This window comes from Orcinus orca, chromosome 8 (genome assembly GCF_937001465.1).
Source record: "Orcinus orca chromosome 8, mOrcOrc1.1, whole genome shotgun sequence".
NCBI lineage: Eukaryota > Metazoa > Chordata > Mammalia > Artiodactyla > Delphinidae > Orcinus > Orcinus orca.
This window is the reverse complement of record NC_064566.1, coordinates 39,463,014-39,482,167: the sequence shown is the minus strand read 5'-3', so window position 1 is coordinate 39,482,167 and position 19,154 is coordinate 39,463,014. Positions and strand designations below refer to the sequence as shown.

Genomic DNA, 19,154 nt, shown 5'->3' with positions numbered 1-19,154 from the left:
GTAAAATGCCTAAACCCTCTGAATATCAGATAAAACCATGAGGAAAGGGGCATAATTCTACTGACTGAAGTTAAATCCTGAAGTAACTGAGTTTACCTGGAAGTGAGACCAGACTTCCTTCTATTAGTGAGAACGGGGGATTAAGAGTTAAATTACAATTACTAATGGAGAAATAAAATTAATACATGAGCTTTTGTGCACATGAGTTTGGTGACAATAATATTTATAAGCAAACAACATTAATTTACTGCTATCCTTTGTATTCCAAAATGACACTGTCCCTATATAAATATTGTCCAACATTATCAAAAAGATCAAAGAATAGTTTTTAGGACTTTGTACATTAGGTACATAAGGTAGTTTTCCCCAGTCTCCCTTTTCTACCTGGAAACAAAGGAGATTGCTCCAAAAAAACATGTTGCTTATGCATTAATTCTTAAATTTCCCATCTCTTCCACACCTGTGACAGGAGTAAGAAGTACAAGATTAGAGATATTTCTGAAGGACCTGCTACAAAATTCCAGGTTAAGCTAAGTTCCACTGCATTTTGGAGTGGAGTGGCATCCTAGTGCACACGGTTTGTTAGCCACTCAAAACTGCCCGTTGACTATTGGTTGCCTTCATTCAAAAATCACACATTAGTAGCAAAGTAATTCTACCACTGTTATTGCTGGTACCATAGTTCTTGCAAATAATTCAATACTTTGTCATTTTTCATAGTTATTCTTCATTATATCTCCACTTATTTTAACCCTCTATTTGTATTTACTCATTTCAATTCACTACATGAGAGCAATTAGAGAAGTCCACAGGCCATAGGCCTCTAACTTCTGCTTCCCCATGCTAGGGCATGGCCTATATTCTGTGACTTCATTGTGAGTGTACTTGTCTGGCCTCTAAGTGATGGCTCCTCAGTTATACTTAAACCCTCAAGACATACATTAAGAAAGCTATGATAGGTCTAAGTGTCACAGTTATTCAGCAGTAAACCCATAGCCTCATATGGCTAATAAATATGGCCGTGAATTCCCTCTAAGGCCCAAATCCCCTTTACAACAGCTCTACCAAAAGGTAGAATTATTGACCTTTACCTTCTTCTGGATCATCACACCCTACTAAACTCGCCCTCCGTTTGCTAATCTTTCAAACCATGTATAGCATTTTCTGAGCCAATTATCCATGGCTTTGTCTGTAAGTACTTCATTACAGACAATGACTTTTTCAGACATCAAAACTTGATGGCAGCTTTTATCTCTATCTTTATAAAGATTCTAACGTCAGAAAAAAAGAGACTGGAAATAGTAAAGGACAATTTCAACCATATTAAGAGAAAAAGAATCATGATATTGGTTCAGATGATTTATTTACTCTGAAAACAGTTTGAAAAGAAAATTACAGATAGAGGATGCTGAACTTTAGATACAAACTCTAAAAGAAAATCAAAGCACATAGAATTTTAGAATTTGGCCTTTAATGCTCAACCAATGTCCTCATTTTCTAAATTAAGAAAGCAGTGCTAAGATCAATCAATTAATTAACTAATTAATTAATTATTAGGTATTACCCAGAAAGTTACCAGAGTCAAGCAAGAATGCACATCAAATTCAGGCCAGTCTGCAGCTGAAAGGATTCCCAGATAAAACATTTTAAGAAACAGGTGAAGATTTCCAGCTAATAAGCCAACTGTTTGGCTAGAAAAATATATCTATTCCAATATGAATGGTTAGAGCAGGGGCAATAATCAACAGGGTTTGCTGGTTAATTTTGAATTTGAAGTAGGTATTTAAGGAAAAAATGATCATGAACCTGATAAGGTTAGAGATCAGGAACTACTTTAATTCAAAAACCACACAGAGGTGGAAAAGTCAATGAAAGGAATCAAAAGAGGAAAAAAAGTGTGTTTCCTAACAAACTTAGTAATCATAGTCCAGAGGGAGAATGACAATACACTTGTGCTCATACTTAAAAGAAGGGCTGAAGACATTTTATTATGAGACAACAAAAAGAAAAAGAAAAATTGCAGTGAAGGGTCCATCAAAGCTCTTGTAAGCTTCTGAAAAGCTCAGCGATAAAAGGAAACCTGGGCTAGACATTTTGAGGAAGTGGAACCAAAAGGTATAGATAGTTAAGCCTTTCGAAAATTATAACACACACACATTAAACACACACACAAACACACACACACACACACACACACACACACACACACACACTGCAGCCCCAACTTCTTTGTGTAATGTTTTCCAACAGAGTAGAAAAAATAATACAAAATTTGTCAACAGCAGTTCCACTCCTGGGAATACACCCTATAGAAGAAGTTCATGCACATGTGTATCAGAAGACAGGTGCAAGAATGTTCATACCATCACTGTTTGTACTAGCAGAAAACTGGAAATAGTCCAAATGTCCGGAGACAGTAAACAGGAGAGTATACTCCTATATAGCATTCCATGGGAGAGTGTGTGAAATATTATACAAAAGTGAAAATGAACTACAGCTGCACACAGCAAAATTGATCTTGAAATATAATTATGAGTATAAAAAGCAAGTCATAGAAGGTTACAGTGTAATACCATTTTTATAAAGTTCTGAAACAAAACTAAACAATATATTATTTAGGAACATATACAAAAGGAAGATTCCAAACACAAAGTTCTGGCAAAGGGATTGAATAGGTGAAGAAAACATTTTTGAAGTTGGATGATGAATTCACAGGTGTTTGTTTTATTTTTATGCCTTATAATATATATAATCAAATAATAAACACATATTTAAGTTTGCAACTTCCTTTTCTATTCATTTTTTCTTTGGATTTTACACATATATTGTACAAGAAAAAATGTACAGATTTAAAAACTGGCCCCTATTACTTTTGAGAATCCCAGAATAAATCTGGAAGAAGTCTATCTAATGATTTTCAGTGGAAAAAATGCAAAATGTTAATGATCCTCTCCAACTTAACAGATTCAAAAGTTGTATGAGAATATGACTTAACTTCATCAAACCATGGAGAGGAAGCTGCATCCTCTTAACAAAATGCCAAGGAACACCTTGCTTCCCAGGTCAGTAAGAGGAAAAATCAGAAGCAACTGCCTACATCTGTTCTTAACATTCATAGAGAAAAAACTTTAAGAATCTTTAAGTCTGAAGAGATAGAAATGGGCCAAGAAATTTGAAGTAACTTTTCAAGGCAGAGACACACAAAATGAAGTTGAGAAGAGGATTCAACCAACTAGGACATTGCCAACACTGTAAATGGGAGTTGCAAAACAACAGCAAATTGAAATAATTAAGATTTGTCCAGAATGTCTAGGGTTCACAGGATTCAGGCTAATTACATCCTTTATAAAGTTATATGAGAGGATGATCAGTTTCTAAAGAATTAGAAAGCAAATATACTTAATGCAATAACATAAGAAACATTATTTTTTTCCATAATTCAAAAACCAGTAGTTCTAGCTCCTCATTTTAATCCCTAATTGTGTAATACTTGTAGAAATATGTTTATTTAAACTATCTGGCACTAGGTTAGTATTTGCTATGACTATGATAAAAATTCTTTAAAATAGGAGCAAGGACACAAACATTATAAGGGAGTAAAGATATATTTTAAAGAGAAGAAAAAATGAATTAAAATGAAGTCACATCAGCATCACTCTGAATACCTGACTGCTTCTTCACCTGGAGTATGAGTGGTCTTGGGTAACTTCAGCATTTAAATGACCTGAAATTTCCAACTTACTTGAAATAATAACTCTGGGGGTTTCATGATGAATACTTAATGCATTTTTTATGCAAAAGTCCAAAACCTTCTCCCATGAATGAGAAATATAAAGAAAGGTTTGGATCTCGGATACTCTAAATACTTCACCAATATAACCTTCAATCAGAACAGAGGCAAAAACCTAATATCCATAAATTTTGCCTTAAAAGATTCTTTTGATGTTCTAGCATGGTATGAATGTTAAACTTTTACATTTTTTTTAGCATGGCCTTTTAATAGATTTTTTTAACAGGAACACAGTGCTCTTAACTGGATAGTATCTAAAAACCTCATCTAAGGCTTTACCAACCTCTCTCCCTGACAGCATCATATTCCACATATTTCTCAGCAGGGAAGATTGGCTTCCAGTGGGAAAACTTTAGTATCAGCTTTTCCAAAGAGCCTGAAAGGAGAGTTAAGCTGGATTGCTCTTCCAGAAAACAAGTATATCATTGCTGCCAAATGCTAAATCCTAACACCATGGGACATTTCCTATGATTCTGTCTGTGGTGCAGGATGAGATTCCTGTAATATTTCTCTTTACAAAATGTTCCTTCAAATAATAACAGTAATAGTAGTTATAACAGTAATAGTAATAATAAATTATAATTATAGAAGCTATGTGTTTTATGTATATATAATCTGTCAAATTCTCACAACAGCCCTGCAAGGTAGACATCATTTATCCAATTTTACAGATAAAGGAACTGAAGCACCAAAGGATGAAATAATTTGTCCAAGACTAAGAAATAATGTTGGCTACATTTATTGAGCACTTACTATGTGCTGGTAGTGTTCTAAATGTTTTAGTTGCATTAACTAAATCTTGATCTCTTCATGATAGCTCTATAATTATGTCCAATATTTGGCTGAGAAAACACAGAGAGATGCCCAGTGTCATCCACCTGGTAAATGTTGAACTGAGATTCAAACTCAGGCACCATAGCGACAGCGCCCACACTCTTAACCAGTACACTATACTGCCTCGCTAAATATTAGAACTTATATTCAAACCCAGATCTAGCTTACTCAAAAAACATATGGCTTTCAAAAATGAGTTCTCCCATTGCTTAAACTATACCACACAGGCAAAAGCTATCAGATGAGCAACACATACCAACATATACGCTTACTAAATATAATTCAGTGAAAATATATGTAGAAATCCAAATTATTGTTTAGAGATGTGAATAATGATAATAATCCATCAGATACATAAACACGTGTTCATTCTTGTGCTGGGTAACAGCTGCATAATCCACTGGAAAGCCTATCCCACCAGGAATCCAAAGCTCAAATGCTCCTGCCCTTTCTCTACATACACAGTCAAATGAATCCACATACTTTCATTATCATATCTTGAGGCACACAGTTCCACTGGACAAATACTCTAATTTCTGATCAACATACATTCTATGAAACTGTACCTAAACTCTGCATACTTTCCATTAAGTTTATGGCCTCTATCGAAGAGAACACATTTATTCTAATATTTCTAACTACAAACTTCATCACTCCCTCTTGATCGCAATAATTATTAACTAAAATATAGTCTTTTAAAAGAGCAAAAAGTCAGAAAGAAAATCTTATTTTGTTAGAGTTGAGGTTTATATCAATGCATCCCTTTCTCTGCAATCTAACATGACTCCAGAACCTGACCCAAACCAGTTCACCCAGCCTAGGATCATATACTTAGTAGTATGATATACAAGACATGATAGTGGCTGAAGCACTATTATTAAAGAGAGATTAAAACAGCTGTACATTATGCTGAAGCACTCACTCTTCCCTTTACAAACAGACGGTCCTGGATTACAAGCAGCACTTGACCATTTAAATCACGACAACAACCAGATTTAACCAGCTGGGCCATATTCTCCTAGGCAATGCCTGTTGACCTCCTCAGTCGCAGCTGCTCAAATGAAATTCTCATTAGACAACTTATTTTCAGAAGCCAAAGGACTCTCTGATTAAATATATGTATTTAGATATAGAAGTCCTTTTTAAAGTATTCATTTTCTGACAACTGTCGCTTATGCTACAGCCCAGCTACATTGGCAACAAGATGGGTGATACAAGGATAACTAAAATTCATCATTTAATCCCAGCTGAAGGCTTTTTATCTTAGAACCATTTAAAACTGAATCTATTAATCAAAGTCTTTCTACACACTATACCCACCAATATCAACAGTGTTTTAAAAGGTAGATTCTGATATTCATTCATTCTAACCATCTATCCATTTTTCCATGCATCTGCACACCTATCTATCTATCTACCTACCTACCAACCTATCTATCTATGGCAGAAAAATTCAGGGTTAAATTTAGAACAAAACAGAAGCCTTGCCTATTTTCCCACAAATCTTACTTTCAGCGGAGGCACTTCAGACAGAACACCTTTGTTCATCAGTGTTTCAGCAATCCAGTCAAATCACTGCTCTGGAGAGGACATTTCTTGAGAGAATGGCAGATAAAATACTGGACAATTATTTGGTTAATCAAGGAATCTACCTGTAAGAGAATAACTTTCCTATTACCTAATGGAGAGTTTTTGTTTTATCAAGTAGATACTGTTTTAAAATAGACCATAATAAATAAACTTTTTATAGATCAGTTACTGTATAAGAGGGGAAATGAGGGGGAAGGTATTTAGTCTGATATAGTCAAAACGTTCTCCAGGACAAGAATGACTCAGGAAAGGTCATTTATTATGGCAATCACACAAGCTTGTCACTTATGAAGTATGGTCTTCAAACCAGGAAGTAGAAGCGAGGGAGAGGTGAGTAATGCATTTGAAAGCTTTTATACATCCCATGGGATAAAGGACGTCCCAGATGAGGAGATGGGGCTTTAAAAAGTCAAAGCCAGGCAAATATTGGTGGAGCTATTTTACCTCCTTAGACCTAGAGTATAATTATAATATTATAGAATCAGAAATCTATCAGAAGCTTATTAATGACCTTTTCTATAATTATTTCTCTTCTCCCATCACACTGTTCTGTTCTATCGCTCCAAGCAAATGATTAAAATTAGGCATCAAACTCAAAATAAAAAACAGAAATCCTCATTACTCCCATCTCCAAAACATGTTGTCTACTTTTCTCATTAACTGTTATACCATCCTCCTATTCACTCTGAGCTACCTTTAAACCACTCCTCTCTATTGATCTCCTCACTTTAAATGTCAGGTCCTAACAATTCTACCTCCGATATCTTTTCCATATGCACCCCTTCTTCCTTTCTTGTTTCTGCTGCTTTAGTTCAGGCCCTCATTATCTCTAGCCTGAAACAATTTCCTTAACATCTCTCTGTGCTCCCATACATCCAATACAGTGCTGCCAGATTAACTTTCCTGGAGGAAAGCTCTAATCCATCAACTTACTCTGCTAAAAAACAGTCAGTGGTTCCTCCATAACTTTCATATAGGTTGAGCTTCTTAGCCAAGAATTTAAGGGCCACTGTGATGAACAGAACCTACCTTTTCAGTCTTATACCCTATATGCCTCTTCACATACTTTAAAGTAGAACCTGAAGGCTGTTTTAAAGCTCTCTGCCTGTTCCTTTTGACTGAAATGTCCCTCCCTTCCATTTCTACTTACATATATATCCTTTCATTCTCCAAGACCAGTTAAGACTCATTTTCCTATAGAACCTCTCCATGGTTTCCTAGGCAGGCACAATCTATCTTGTAAACTCCTATAACATTTTATCTATGTAGTTCTCATGGAACTTATCACATATTAAATATGAATTAAGAGTTCATTTTGTATATGTTTTACACCTTTTACTAGAATATGAACTCTTTAAATTTAGAGACTATTGTTTTATTCATGATAGGTGTGCAATATCATGTAGCACGGTGGTTCTTAACCTAGGGTCCACAGACCCCAGGAGTCTATCCATAGAATTCAGGAAGTCTGTGAACTTGGATGGAAAAAATTCATTTTCACCAATTTTTTTAACTGAAAATTTGCATTTCTTTAAATTACTGATGCAGGCAACAAACCATAAATTCATAATATCTGTGACATTGTAACCAATAAAATAACAATATATTTTTATATCACATTGTACTTGTTGAAGATATCTCAAAATATCTTTTATACTTATCACTACTTCAAAATTGTATTTTTAGTCCCTCCATTAGATCTTGTGTTTAATGCATTAATAAAGTAGTACTTCATACCATATCAAAAAATTTTTAAATTATTTAACATTTTAATATAATTCATTTTCTCATAATTCCATGGATTTTACTTTATGCATTTAAAATAAGAATGGACCTGTAGGCGTTGCCAAGCCACCAAAGGGATCCACAGCCATAGAAAGAAAGAAAGTAAGAATCCCTCAGTTCTAATATAGCACCTTGCAAAATAAGAAGAAAACTTGTAGAAAAATAATCATGATACTATGTAGCTCTTGATTAGGGCTATAAAAAATATGCCATGAACTATAGAATACTGTATAAGCATATTGTTCATAAAAATTCATAGTCTTGGCAGAAAAAGACCAATTACCCCTCGTCTAAAATAACCTTTTAAAATGGCAATTAAGATTGCTGCATACCTCCAAAGATAATTTATTATCTTTCAAAGAAAGTCTTTCCATACATGGACAGCTACACTGTTAGACAGCTGGTCTTGTTATAATTTCAATATGATATATAATATTATATGATAATATAATGATAATATTACTAGTTCCTTTAATTATTCCTCTTATTATATAATTCTGTGTCTGTTAGCATGTCATTTGTTCTCCTCTGAGAATATCCCAACGCTTCTGAGTTCCTCTTAAAGTGTAGTAATTCTCAACACAATACTTCAGGTGCATTCTTTTGAGCAGGAAGTTCAGTGGGACCGACACCTCTTGAATCTTACATACTGTAATTCTAGTAATGCTGACTGGGATAGCACTGACAATTTTTTGGCAATATTCACTGCACTGACCCCATTGCACTCTCTGTCACCTAAAATTCATATGTTGGGTTTTTTTTTTAACCACGTGTCTGCTATTTAAATGTCCTTCAGTAATTACTTGTGCAGATAGGAATTTTGGTCACAGCCTCTGGACTTGATAATAAGACCTATTAAATTTTATCTTGATGGATTAGTTTTAAGTTATATTTTCAGTTTGTCAAAAACTTTTGACTTTTTGTTTCTTTCATACATTATATTCAGCATTCCTCCCAGATTTTTGGAATCTGTTTGATAAGCACACTTTTTATCATTTCTATTTGTACTTAATGTACCATATACGTTGATATGCACTAAAAATGCCTGAATTTCCGATGCCTAAAATATATGTACTGTACAAAACAAAGTTCTGTAGTGTACATAAAAAACATTCTTCAATAGTAGGAATATAATAACAAAGGACTCTTAAATGAGAGGTCTCATCTTACAAATGCCTCTCTTGTATCAAATCTATAACACACAATAATGAAGAAGAAAACACTAATCATTACTTGCAAGAGAAGGATGATTTTAAATTCCCTAGCAGTCTAGACCCCTCCCCCTAAAAAATCATCACAAATCAATTTCTTTATTTTTACACAACAGAGCCCTCTAAAGTATGTTGAAACCTCTTTCTTATAGAGCTAAAACAATCTTTTTGGTGAATCACAATTAAAGGTAACCTAGCAATCTCATTTATTCAGAGTTTATTGATCTGGCAGCCTCAGTTATTCTAGAATAGCCATGAATGAGGAATATAAAGTCTCTGAGCAGCCCGAAGAGTCAGCATGAAGTCCATGCACTGAAGAGCATGTATATTGCTCAGAATCTCTTAGCAACTCACCCAGAAATGTTTGTTCATATTTTAAATATAGTCCAGAATGTTATGATCATCTAATTTCATAATTGACAGATGAATATAAGAAGCAAATTAGAAAATATTCACAACTAGGTAAGAAGTAACAGTCTGAAACCTGATATGAAAGGAAGAGAAACCAAAACACACATATACACAGACACACACACACACACACACACGCCAAAAAAGATATCTAAATCAAGCAGACACAGGAACTCTAAAGTTTCATAATTGCAGAGAAATAACCATAAAGCCAACTGTCCTAATTATCTCAAAGCTCTCTGGGGGCATCATTACATTATAGCATGGTAAAGTAATTGACATTTATAATAATTATCATCACAATAACTCAAATGTATGTAATTTACAGTTCATAAGACACATTAATTATTATAGTTAATTCTCAAAATGTTTGAGTTAAGAAGTCAGGTTACTACCATACCAAACTTTAAATTTTGTGGTTCAGGGAGATTGAAGAACTTATCCAGGGTCACATGATTGTTAGATAGGTATTGGAGATCATATTCTACTGCATCATGACCCTGAGTCAACAAAAAAGTTTACATTTTGTGCCATATAATCTGGTTAGTAAGATAGGGAAGCATGTAATACATTTTAGAAGCTTCCACAAAGATTGCTGATGTGGTGGACACATCACAAAAATTAATTTGAAATTTTTAAACTTCTGAGCCCTTTAAAGGAATAAAATTAACTTACATGAAAAATTCCCTTATATCAAATCCCCATTTCCCTATAGTACCACAGAGGTTTAAATTTAACTTACAATGTAAGTAGTAATCCAGAGCCATTAATTATCCTACATTTTAAAGTCTAAAATCTGTACATAAAAAAATGAAAGAATATACATAGTATAGCAATCACTCAGAGTTGATTTATTTAATTTAAACATATTATTAGAGAGTCTACTTTCATCTACTTTTTAGGACCTAGGTTAACCTAAGTGGACTCTTGTAGAGAGAGTAGAGAAGGTGGATGTTTCAGTAGATGTCATGTGTCAAAGAACTCCTCCCTTGAACATTTAGCTTTAATAGTATTAGAAACCCTCAGCTCTCAATTCTTCAACATTTGGAGGTAAAATAATAATATTTATAAATTTATAATATTTATAAAAATAAGGAGAAATAAATTAGGGGTCTTTTTCTCTTTAAACAGTTGATATTTTCATAATAAAACACTATCCATCAAGAGGAAATAAGGGAGAAAAAATAAAGTTGTGGCTAGGAAAATACCTGTACTCCCTTTTCCAGAGCAAGGCTTATAGTCAGTTTAAAACCTTGATTTGTTATTATAAGAGCCAAGTAAAATGCACAAAGTTGTAGAAAAATGGAACTATCTGCTTAACACTTCTAATGGATCACAATCTGCCATCACCATGGTAACCTCTGAATAACTTTTTCCTTGCTAGTGTCAATTATGCACTTCTCTGGCCCTTAAAACCCCACTCATTTTTTTTTTAAGCCTGGAATCTTTAAAAGAATAAAGCCCAACAGTTAAGTCCACACATACCCTCTTGTTCAGTCCGAGTCATTTCCTCAAGCTTCTTCTGTTTCAGTGTGTCCACCACATCGGCAAGGCTCCCTTTGCGGCGTTCTGGGGTTCCAAAAGTAACACTGGTCATTATCTCGCGGTCCCGACTCCCTTCGTCAGGCTTATGTGGTGAGGTAGAGGTATTTCGGAAGGAATATAGGGAACATAACTTATTATTCTCTGACTCCTAGAAAATAAAAATAAAATAAAACCATTAGAACATGTTTCTTTACATATCATTGGAGAAAAATCCCAAACTCAGAATGACAGTATATGAGGCTGAGATGGACAAATAAAATATATTAATTATCTCTGCTTAAAAAAAAATACTAAACATAGAGGTAATTATCAAAGGAACTAACCTGAAATTGTAGATTCGACCTTTTTCTTTTTTAAAAAAAAAAGCAGCCGAAGTGTTACAAAAACTTAATTTTACAAGGAACACTTCAACTTCTTACTCATTTACACCCTTCATTTAAAATAGTTCAGATTCAATTATTAATTATAAGGATGGTAAAGTTTTTCTTTTAATTGGCACTTATATTAGCAACCCTCTTCCCACAGCCTAAAATATACGTACATCAAAAAAGAACCCCATTATCCCTAAATTTAGAAACAGTAGAGAAATTAGCTTCCATATTCACGTTAATTATTCACCAGAAAATATATAAAATATCTAAATCAGCATCAGAAAGTTAGCCAACCTGAATATTTTTGTGTGCTGGGGTTTGAGGAAAATTGTTTGTTTGTTTTCTAGCTACACATCTGTCAAAGTTATGGAAACCTCTTTCTATTTCTTACACTTACCCCTGATACTTTAGCACATAGTCACACACATTTTTCATGTGGCATTTAAAAATGATTTGTTTTTTTCTTTTTTTTAACAAGAAGACAAGTTTGTTACAGAAACACTTACACAAGAATTATTTCACATTACAGAGAAGTTGGCTAACTGGTAGGAGAGTTAGGTCCATCTTCAAGGAGAAAAAGCAAATCTTAGATTGAAAATAATAAACACCTAAAAGTTTATAAAAAGAAAATGCTTTTATAGCTCTTTAAATCGGAACTGAGAGTTTTAAGCAAACATTTTTGGCCACAGTCCACCAGTAGTCTTGCATTCACCTTATCTGTCTGTGTATGGGTATTCTCTCTCCCAATAAAAAACTGTATGAAATAAATAAAGCATCTAGGCTTTGTTCTCATCAGAAGCTTAAAAATCTTAATCACTCCTATATCTCTCTCCTTCTTCACAAAAAAAAGCCCAGTAAGCATCAAGAACTAGAGGAAGAGCATGAGGTAAAAGTTACAGCGTTTAAAAAAAAGAAAAATTTACAGAGTTAATCACTGGTAGGAAAGGGAATGGAAAGAAAATGGAATCTAGAGAATTACATTTCCACATACATTAAATGAGATAATTGTACTCAGTAAATGCTATTTAGGTATTATTGTCATTGTATACAAAGTAGGAATAAAACTTATTTTCACAATTATTGGTAGCATATAATGAGCTAACATTTGTAGAGCAACTAGGCACAGTGCTGAGCCCAAAGCAGGCAGTGCTTAGTAAATGGTAGGTATTATTATTTTGTTGGAAGGAACAGATCTAGGAATGGAGCCAAAGAGGTTTTTCCCCCTCTGGACCTAAGGAATTGCTTAGTAAAAAATATGTCTTGAATTAAATTGAGTATTGTAAAGTCTGTGAATATACTAAAAACCACTGAATTGTACACATTAAATGAGCAAATTGTATGGTATGTGTATTATATCTCAATAAAGCTGCTTTAAATTACTATGAGCCAAATCTTAATCTTTTCCACAATCCCATTGTTATCAAAATGCCTAGCACGGAGTAGATGCTCATTACATTTGCACTAAAATAAACTGAAAAGGATAAAATAAATGGGCGGGGCAGGAAAAAGAGCTCCTCTTTACCTTATCCCTAAATCTTTTCTTTCCCCAGGAAATATGTTGTATTTCATTTACTGCTTACAATAACTGTGGAGTGATGCACAGGAACCCCTTCTTTTAGATGCCAGTCATGGTTAATACAAGGCTCCTTGGAATGGCCAGTTCATTCTCTACTTTGTGCAAACAAAAAACTCAGAGATATGTTTGCCAAAGCCAATTTCAGCTCTTAATAGTGTCCCTATCAGAAATGTGACCTAGGCTTTTGAATCAGTAATACCATTTGATAAATTATGCTTCAATCACTTTCATTTCAAATGCAAATTTGTCTATCATTGCCTGTAAATCAAAAACAAACTCTGGCTCAACCTAAGGGATTGAAGATCAACTTAAAACAACAGTTACATGGAAGTGGTTACCTACAAATGACTCACCACTGACCATAATAAAGAGGAGTTTTCCCACCACTCTCAAATTGAAAGATGCTAGAAATGTCTCTCCAGCCTGAGTTACAGTTGTCCTTAGAGAATTTAGGCTCCATACAGTACCATTTTTTTCTCTCAGGACTAATTTCAGTCTATTTACTCATGTCACTTACTTGTTAGATAGACTATGTTCCTTATTTTTTACTCATGGGAATGTGGTCACTGCCATCTGCACCACAGACAATAACCATGGGTTCCCACACCAATGACCCACACTGTCTTCAGCCCCATAATCTGTGCAAGGTCACTCAACACCACCAAGAAGCAGAGAACAAGAAGCTGTAAGTCATGATTTCTCCAAGAAAGCAACAAGAACTACTTGCAACATGCCACAAAGGGATCAACACGGGCAGAAGATGAAATCATAAATGGCTTAAGTCATACTATCTTATAAACAATGGAAAGGGGCAAAATTTACCATTTATGGTCTTCACTTTTTAACTTTCTAAAACTTAAGACATATGGGGGGCTTCCCTGGTGGCACAGTGGTTGAGAGTCCGCCTGCCGATGCAGGGGACACGGGTTCGTGCCCCGGTCCGGGAAGATCCCACATGCCACGGAGCGGCTGGGCCCATGAGCCACGGCCACTGAGCCTGCGCGTCCGGAGCCTGTGCTCTGCAACGGGAGAGGCCACAATGGTGAGAGGCCCGCATACCGCAAAAAAAAAAAAAAAAAAAAAAAGACATACGGACCTCTCATGAATGGGGGTCTATAGTCAATTCATCTGAACAAAGGGGCACATAAATCCAAACATCTATCGATACAATGAAGAGATTACTGTTAGATAAAAGGCAGTAATGCCAAATCAGAAAAAGAAATTTGACAAAGAATCTCTAGTTTTTGTTCTAGGGAGCTAGGTAATTTTTAAGTAAGTTTTCTTACAGAAAAAAAAAGCTCAACTTATTCTTTAATTTCCTAAAAACAAAACTGGTCCTATGAACTAACAATTGAGGCAAGATGAACAGTGATAATATCTATCAAGTTTTGATGCATGACACTGCAGCACAGCTGTGGAGAGGTTTGAGACAACATTTGACTAAAGCAGTGCTTCTCCAACTTTAAGGTATAGAATTCCCTGGCAAGTATGTTAAAATACAGATTCCCTTACCTCTTCCCATACCCCAAAGAGTGGGGCGCAGGAATATGAAGTTTAATAAACATCCCAAGTGATTCTGATGCACCCCACTTTCAGAAACACTGATTCCGTGAGAAGGTAATGAAATGAATGTGCTTTGCCTTAATGTTATAATGTGGATATAATTATGAACATTTTAAAGAAGTCTGGTTAGTTGTGATTTTAAAAAGTAACATAAAGGAGATTATTTCTCTTCTTTTGATCTTTCTTGTGAAAACAACCAGTGTATAACATGACAGAACACATGAACATCACAAAAAGAAAAGCATATGGGGCACTGAGTAAGCATTAGTTCATTCAAAGGAAACTTATAAGTTTGTTTTCTCTTAACCCTTAACTTCAGAGTCCTCCCTAACAGTGAAGAAAATTTCAAAATACTATTTAAAAGGATCCTAGTACCAATAAAAGGACTAAAGTGATATTGATTCAGATTATCTAAGGAGCATTTCACTGGCAATTAATTAAACAGTACAAAAATTATATGTAGGTGACTGAAAAAGTATACAGTAGTACAAAAAAAAATCATTAGGCAAAGTTTCTAGAAAATACAAGCAATTTTCACAAATTAAGAATATATAGGGCTTCCCTGGTGGCGCAGTGGTTGAGAGTCCGCCTGCCGATGCAGGGGACGCGGGTTTGTGCCCCGGTCCGGGAAGATCCCACATGCCGCGGAGCAGCTGGGCCCGTGAGCCATGGCTGCTGAGCCTGCGCGTCCGGAGCCTGTGCTCCGCAACGGAAGAGGCCACAACGGTGAGAGGCCAGCGTACCGCAAAAAAAAAAAAAAAAAAAAAAAATATATATATATATATATATATATAATTAAGATGTTTCCATATATGAAGGGATAGAGAAGTAAATATTAAAAACAAAACGTGTGTGAAGTGATGGATGTTAAGTAAACTTATTGTGGTAATTCTTTCACAATATATACATTATATTTTATATCTTTAATACAATGTTATGTCAATTATTTCTCAATAAAATTGAAAAAACAGATTAAAATAAATATTGTTCAGATTTTTCAGAAGTTATGAAAAACTGATTGCTCAGCAGTGGCATTAAATAACATTAAACTCAAATAGCCTTCTCATGGTACTGTGAATATAGCAAACATAATCAAATTTTTGAGCCTTTGCAAGTCTTGTTCCTTTCCCCTAGAATGTACTACATTCTCTTTGACTATGAACTCAACCCACTCTTCAAAGCTCAGCTCAAACTGCATTTCATCCTTAAAGTCCTCCCTGACTATTCTGGGCCTCACTATCCTCCTATCCCCTGAACTACACATTGAAGCAATCAGAACCATGCAATAATATACTAAACTATTCGTTACTATTTTGCATGTTTTAGTCATATTTGCAACTAAATTTTAGCTTCTAACTTATGCTTCTTCTATATACCTCATGTCTTATGCTGCTTCTATATACCTCCAAAACATCAAAAAAAAAAAAAAAAAGTCACGTTGTTGGATGATGAAACAACTATTCACCAAATATGTCAAAAATAATAAAAAATTAAGGCTAAGGGTAAAGATTCGCTCTAGCAATGACAGAATTGCTTATTTAAGCAAAACGTTAACAACTGAGATATTAAAAAATAAGGGATTCATTCAATAAAAGATGATATAGCTACACAATGGGATACCACATGGCCATTAAAAACAATATTATATATGTTGAATATAGTGTTGTTTATAGTGATGAATAATTAGAGGCAATTTGTATTTCCAATAGTAGGGATTATTTGAGGGCATTATGGTTTTATCCATATGGTGGAATAATTTGAAATCATTGAAAATCATATTTTTGCAGAAAATTTAGTGACGTGGGACTATTCATATTACTAGTAAAAAGTGTGTTAGTGAGAAACACTAATATATATATATATTTTTAAATTATGTACAGAAGAAAAGAAAGAATTTCCAACAAAATGTTAATGGTCCTCTGAGTCTTGAAATAATAGGTAGTTTTATATTTTCTTTTTGAAGTTACATATATTTTGCAAATGTTCTATCATAAGTAATACTTTTAATCAGAAAATAAATACTATTTTCAAGGTTGAATATGAATACCAAAAAAAGTTGTAGAATAATTTATTTACAAGGGAAGAGGTATCAAATGGAGAAAAGGATATATCATAGTATTTTAGTATATAACTTCAATTTTGTTACATGTGTGCATAAGGGTAAATATGGCCACAAAAACAAAATCTTAGAAGATATACACCAAAATATTTATAGTGATTTATAAATGGTTATGAGATTATTGGTAATTTCTTTCCTTTTTTTGCTTATCTGTGTTTTCTAATTTATCACTGATAAACACTGATGAACATATTGCTTATGTAATAAGGAAGAACAAAAATCATTTTATAAAGAGACGCTTAGAGGAAATATATTGGGTGGGCCGAAGAGTATCTTTGGTTTTTAAGTAAAAATACACATTTTTCCTTTTCACCAAGAACTTTATTGAACAACGTATTCACCCTTTTGCTCCACTACCTTCTGCCATTTTTCCAGGCAATTTCATAATTCCATCTTGCCAAAACTTTTTATCTTTTTGAGCAAAGAACTGTTCCAGGTGTCTTTTACAGTCTTCCAGGGAATTGAAATTTTTTCCATTAGGAGAATTTTGTAAAGACCTAAATAAATGGAAACCTGAAGGTGCAATGTCTGGTGAATATGGCAGATGAATCAGAACATCCCAGTCAAGCTGTAACAGGTTTTGCCTGGTCATCAAAGAAACATGCGGTCTTGCGTTATCCTGATAGAAGATTATGTATTTTCTGTTGACTAATTCCGGATGCTTTTCGTCAAGTGCTACTTTCAGTTGGTCTAACTAGAAGCAGTACCTGCTGGTATTAATCGTTTGGTTTTCCAGAAGGAGCTCATAATAGAGGACTCCTTTCCAATCCCACCATATACACAACATCACCTTCTTTGGATGAAGACCGGCCTTTGGTGTGGTTGATGGTGGTTCATTTTCCTTGCCCCATGATATCTTCTGTTCCACATGATTGTACAGTAACCACTTTTCACTGCCCATCATAATTTGTTTTAAAAATGGAATGTTTTCATTACGTTTAAGTAGAGAATCGCATGCGGGAATACAGTCAAGAAGGTTTTTTTCGCGTATGTGGAGTCCAAACATCAAAGCGATTAACATAACCAAGCTGGTGCAAATGATTTTCAACGCTTGATTTGGATATTTTGAGTATGTTGCTATCTCCCGCATGGTATAACGTTGACTGTTCTCAATTAATGTCTTGATTTGATCACTATCAACTTCAACTAGTCTACCCGACCATGGAGCACCATCCAGTGTGAAATCTCCAGCATGAAACTTCGCAAACCACTTTTGAGACGTTCTATCAGTCACAGCACCTTCTCCATACACTGCCCAAATCTTTTTTGCATTTCAGCTCCATTTTTACCTTTCTTTAAATAATAAAACATAATATGCCGAAAATGTTGCATTTTTCTTCCATCTTTAATATTAAAATGGCTACACAAAAATTCACCAATTTTGATGTCTTTTTTTTAATGCACGCTGATATGACAGCTGTCACATACAATCTAACAAAATTGTTTTGAATGAAGGTAAAGACAATTAAGTGCTACTAGAATCATCTTATGGAAAAAAGCGAACGAACCTTTTGGCCAACACAATAAAAATAATTTAAGAGAATAGAGTTTGGCCTTATTGAACATATCTAGAGAGTTAGTATATTATAGTTTCCCTATATTGAAATCAGAAAAAGTAACCAAGCTTTCTTTCCTTGGTATATCTGCATCTGAGGACTCACAAATAATATTTTCTGATAACTCTAATTATTTAAAAGGGAATCCTTGATCAGCTAAAATCTAGATCCTTATCATTATCACCCATAGTTTCCTGTTTGCCCTCAAAAGACACACAAAATCAATTTATTTCCTATTCCATGTTAAAGTTGTTCGAAGTATCTTAAGGGAGGGATTAGGTTAACAGTCCTTTTCTAGGTGAAACTCCTTCAGTTTCAACACCTATTTACCATTTGACATGGTTTCCAGACCCTTCGTCATTCTCCTCTGATACACTCCAGTCTCTAGATGTTGTTCTAAAAATGTGTTGCCAAGAACTGAATACCGAAGTTTGTTTTAGCGTGAAGAAAAGTAACATTCAGAAGGTTATGTGGTTTTCCCCATGTCACACAGGTAAAACTGGCAGAGCTAAACTCTGAATGTAGGTCTTCTGACACCCAATCCAGTGTTTTTTCCATTCCATAGGGCTATACTAAAATCACTTTCAACAGTAAAAGATGCCATAATTTCAATAACACGTACCTTCTAAATCTTTTCTTACCTTACATTTCCAGAGAGGAGCTTTACCTACTTTTGAGACAGGAATTCCACTGTTATTAACCCTAATCCAACAATTACCAAGATACATTACATTAGTTATCTACTGTATAAAAATCACCCTAAAACTTTGTGCTTAAAACGACAATAATGATTTATTATCTTT

At 34.4% G+C, this 19,154-nt stretch overlaps 1 protein-coding gene across 1 annotated transcript in view; it reads right to left on the bottom strand.

The window, feature by feature from the left end:
• Positions 1-19,154, bottom strand: part of SOX6 (SRY-box transcription factor 6) — a 621,353-nt gene that overhangs the window by 339,911 nt on the left and 262,288 nt on the right. The window contains exon 5 of the mRNA XM_049713139.1: positions 11,107-11,314. Within this exon, the coding sequence (XP_049569096.1) occupies positions 11,107-11,314 (208 nt within the window). The remainder of the gene's footprint in view (positions 1-11,106; positions 11,315-19,154) is intronic.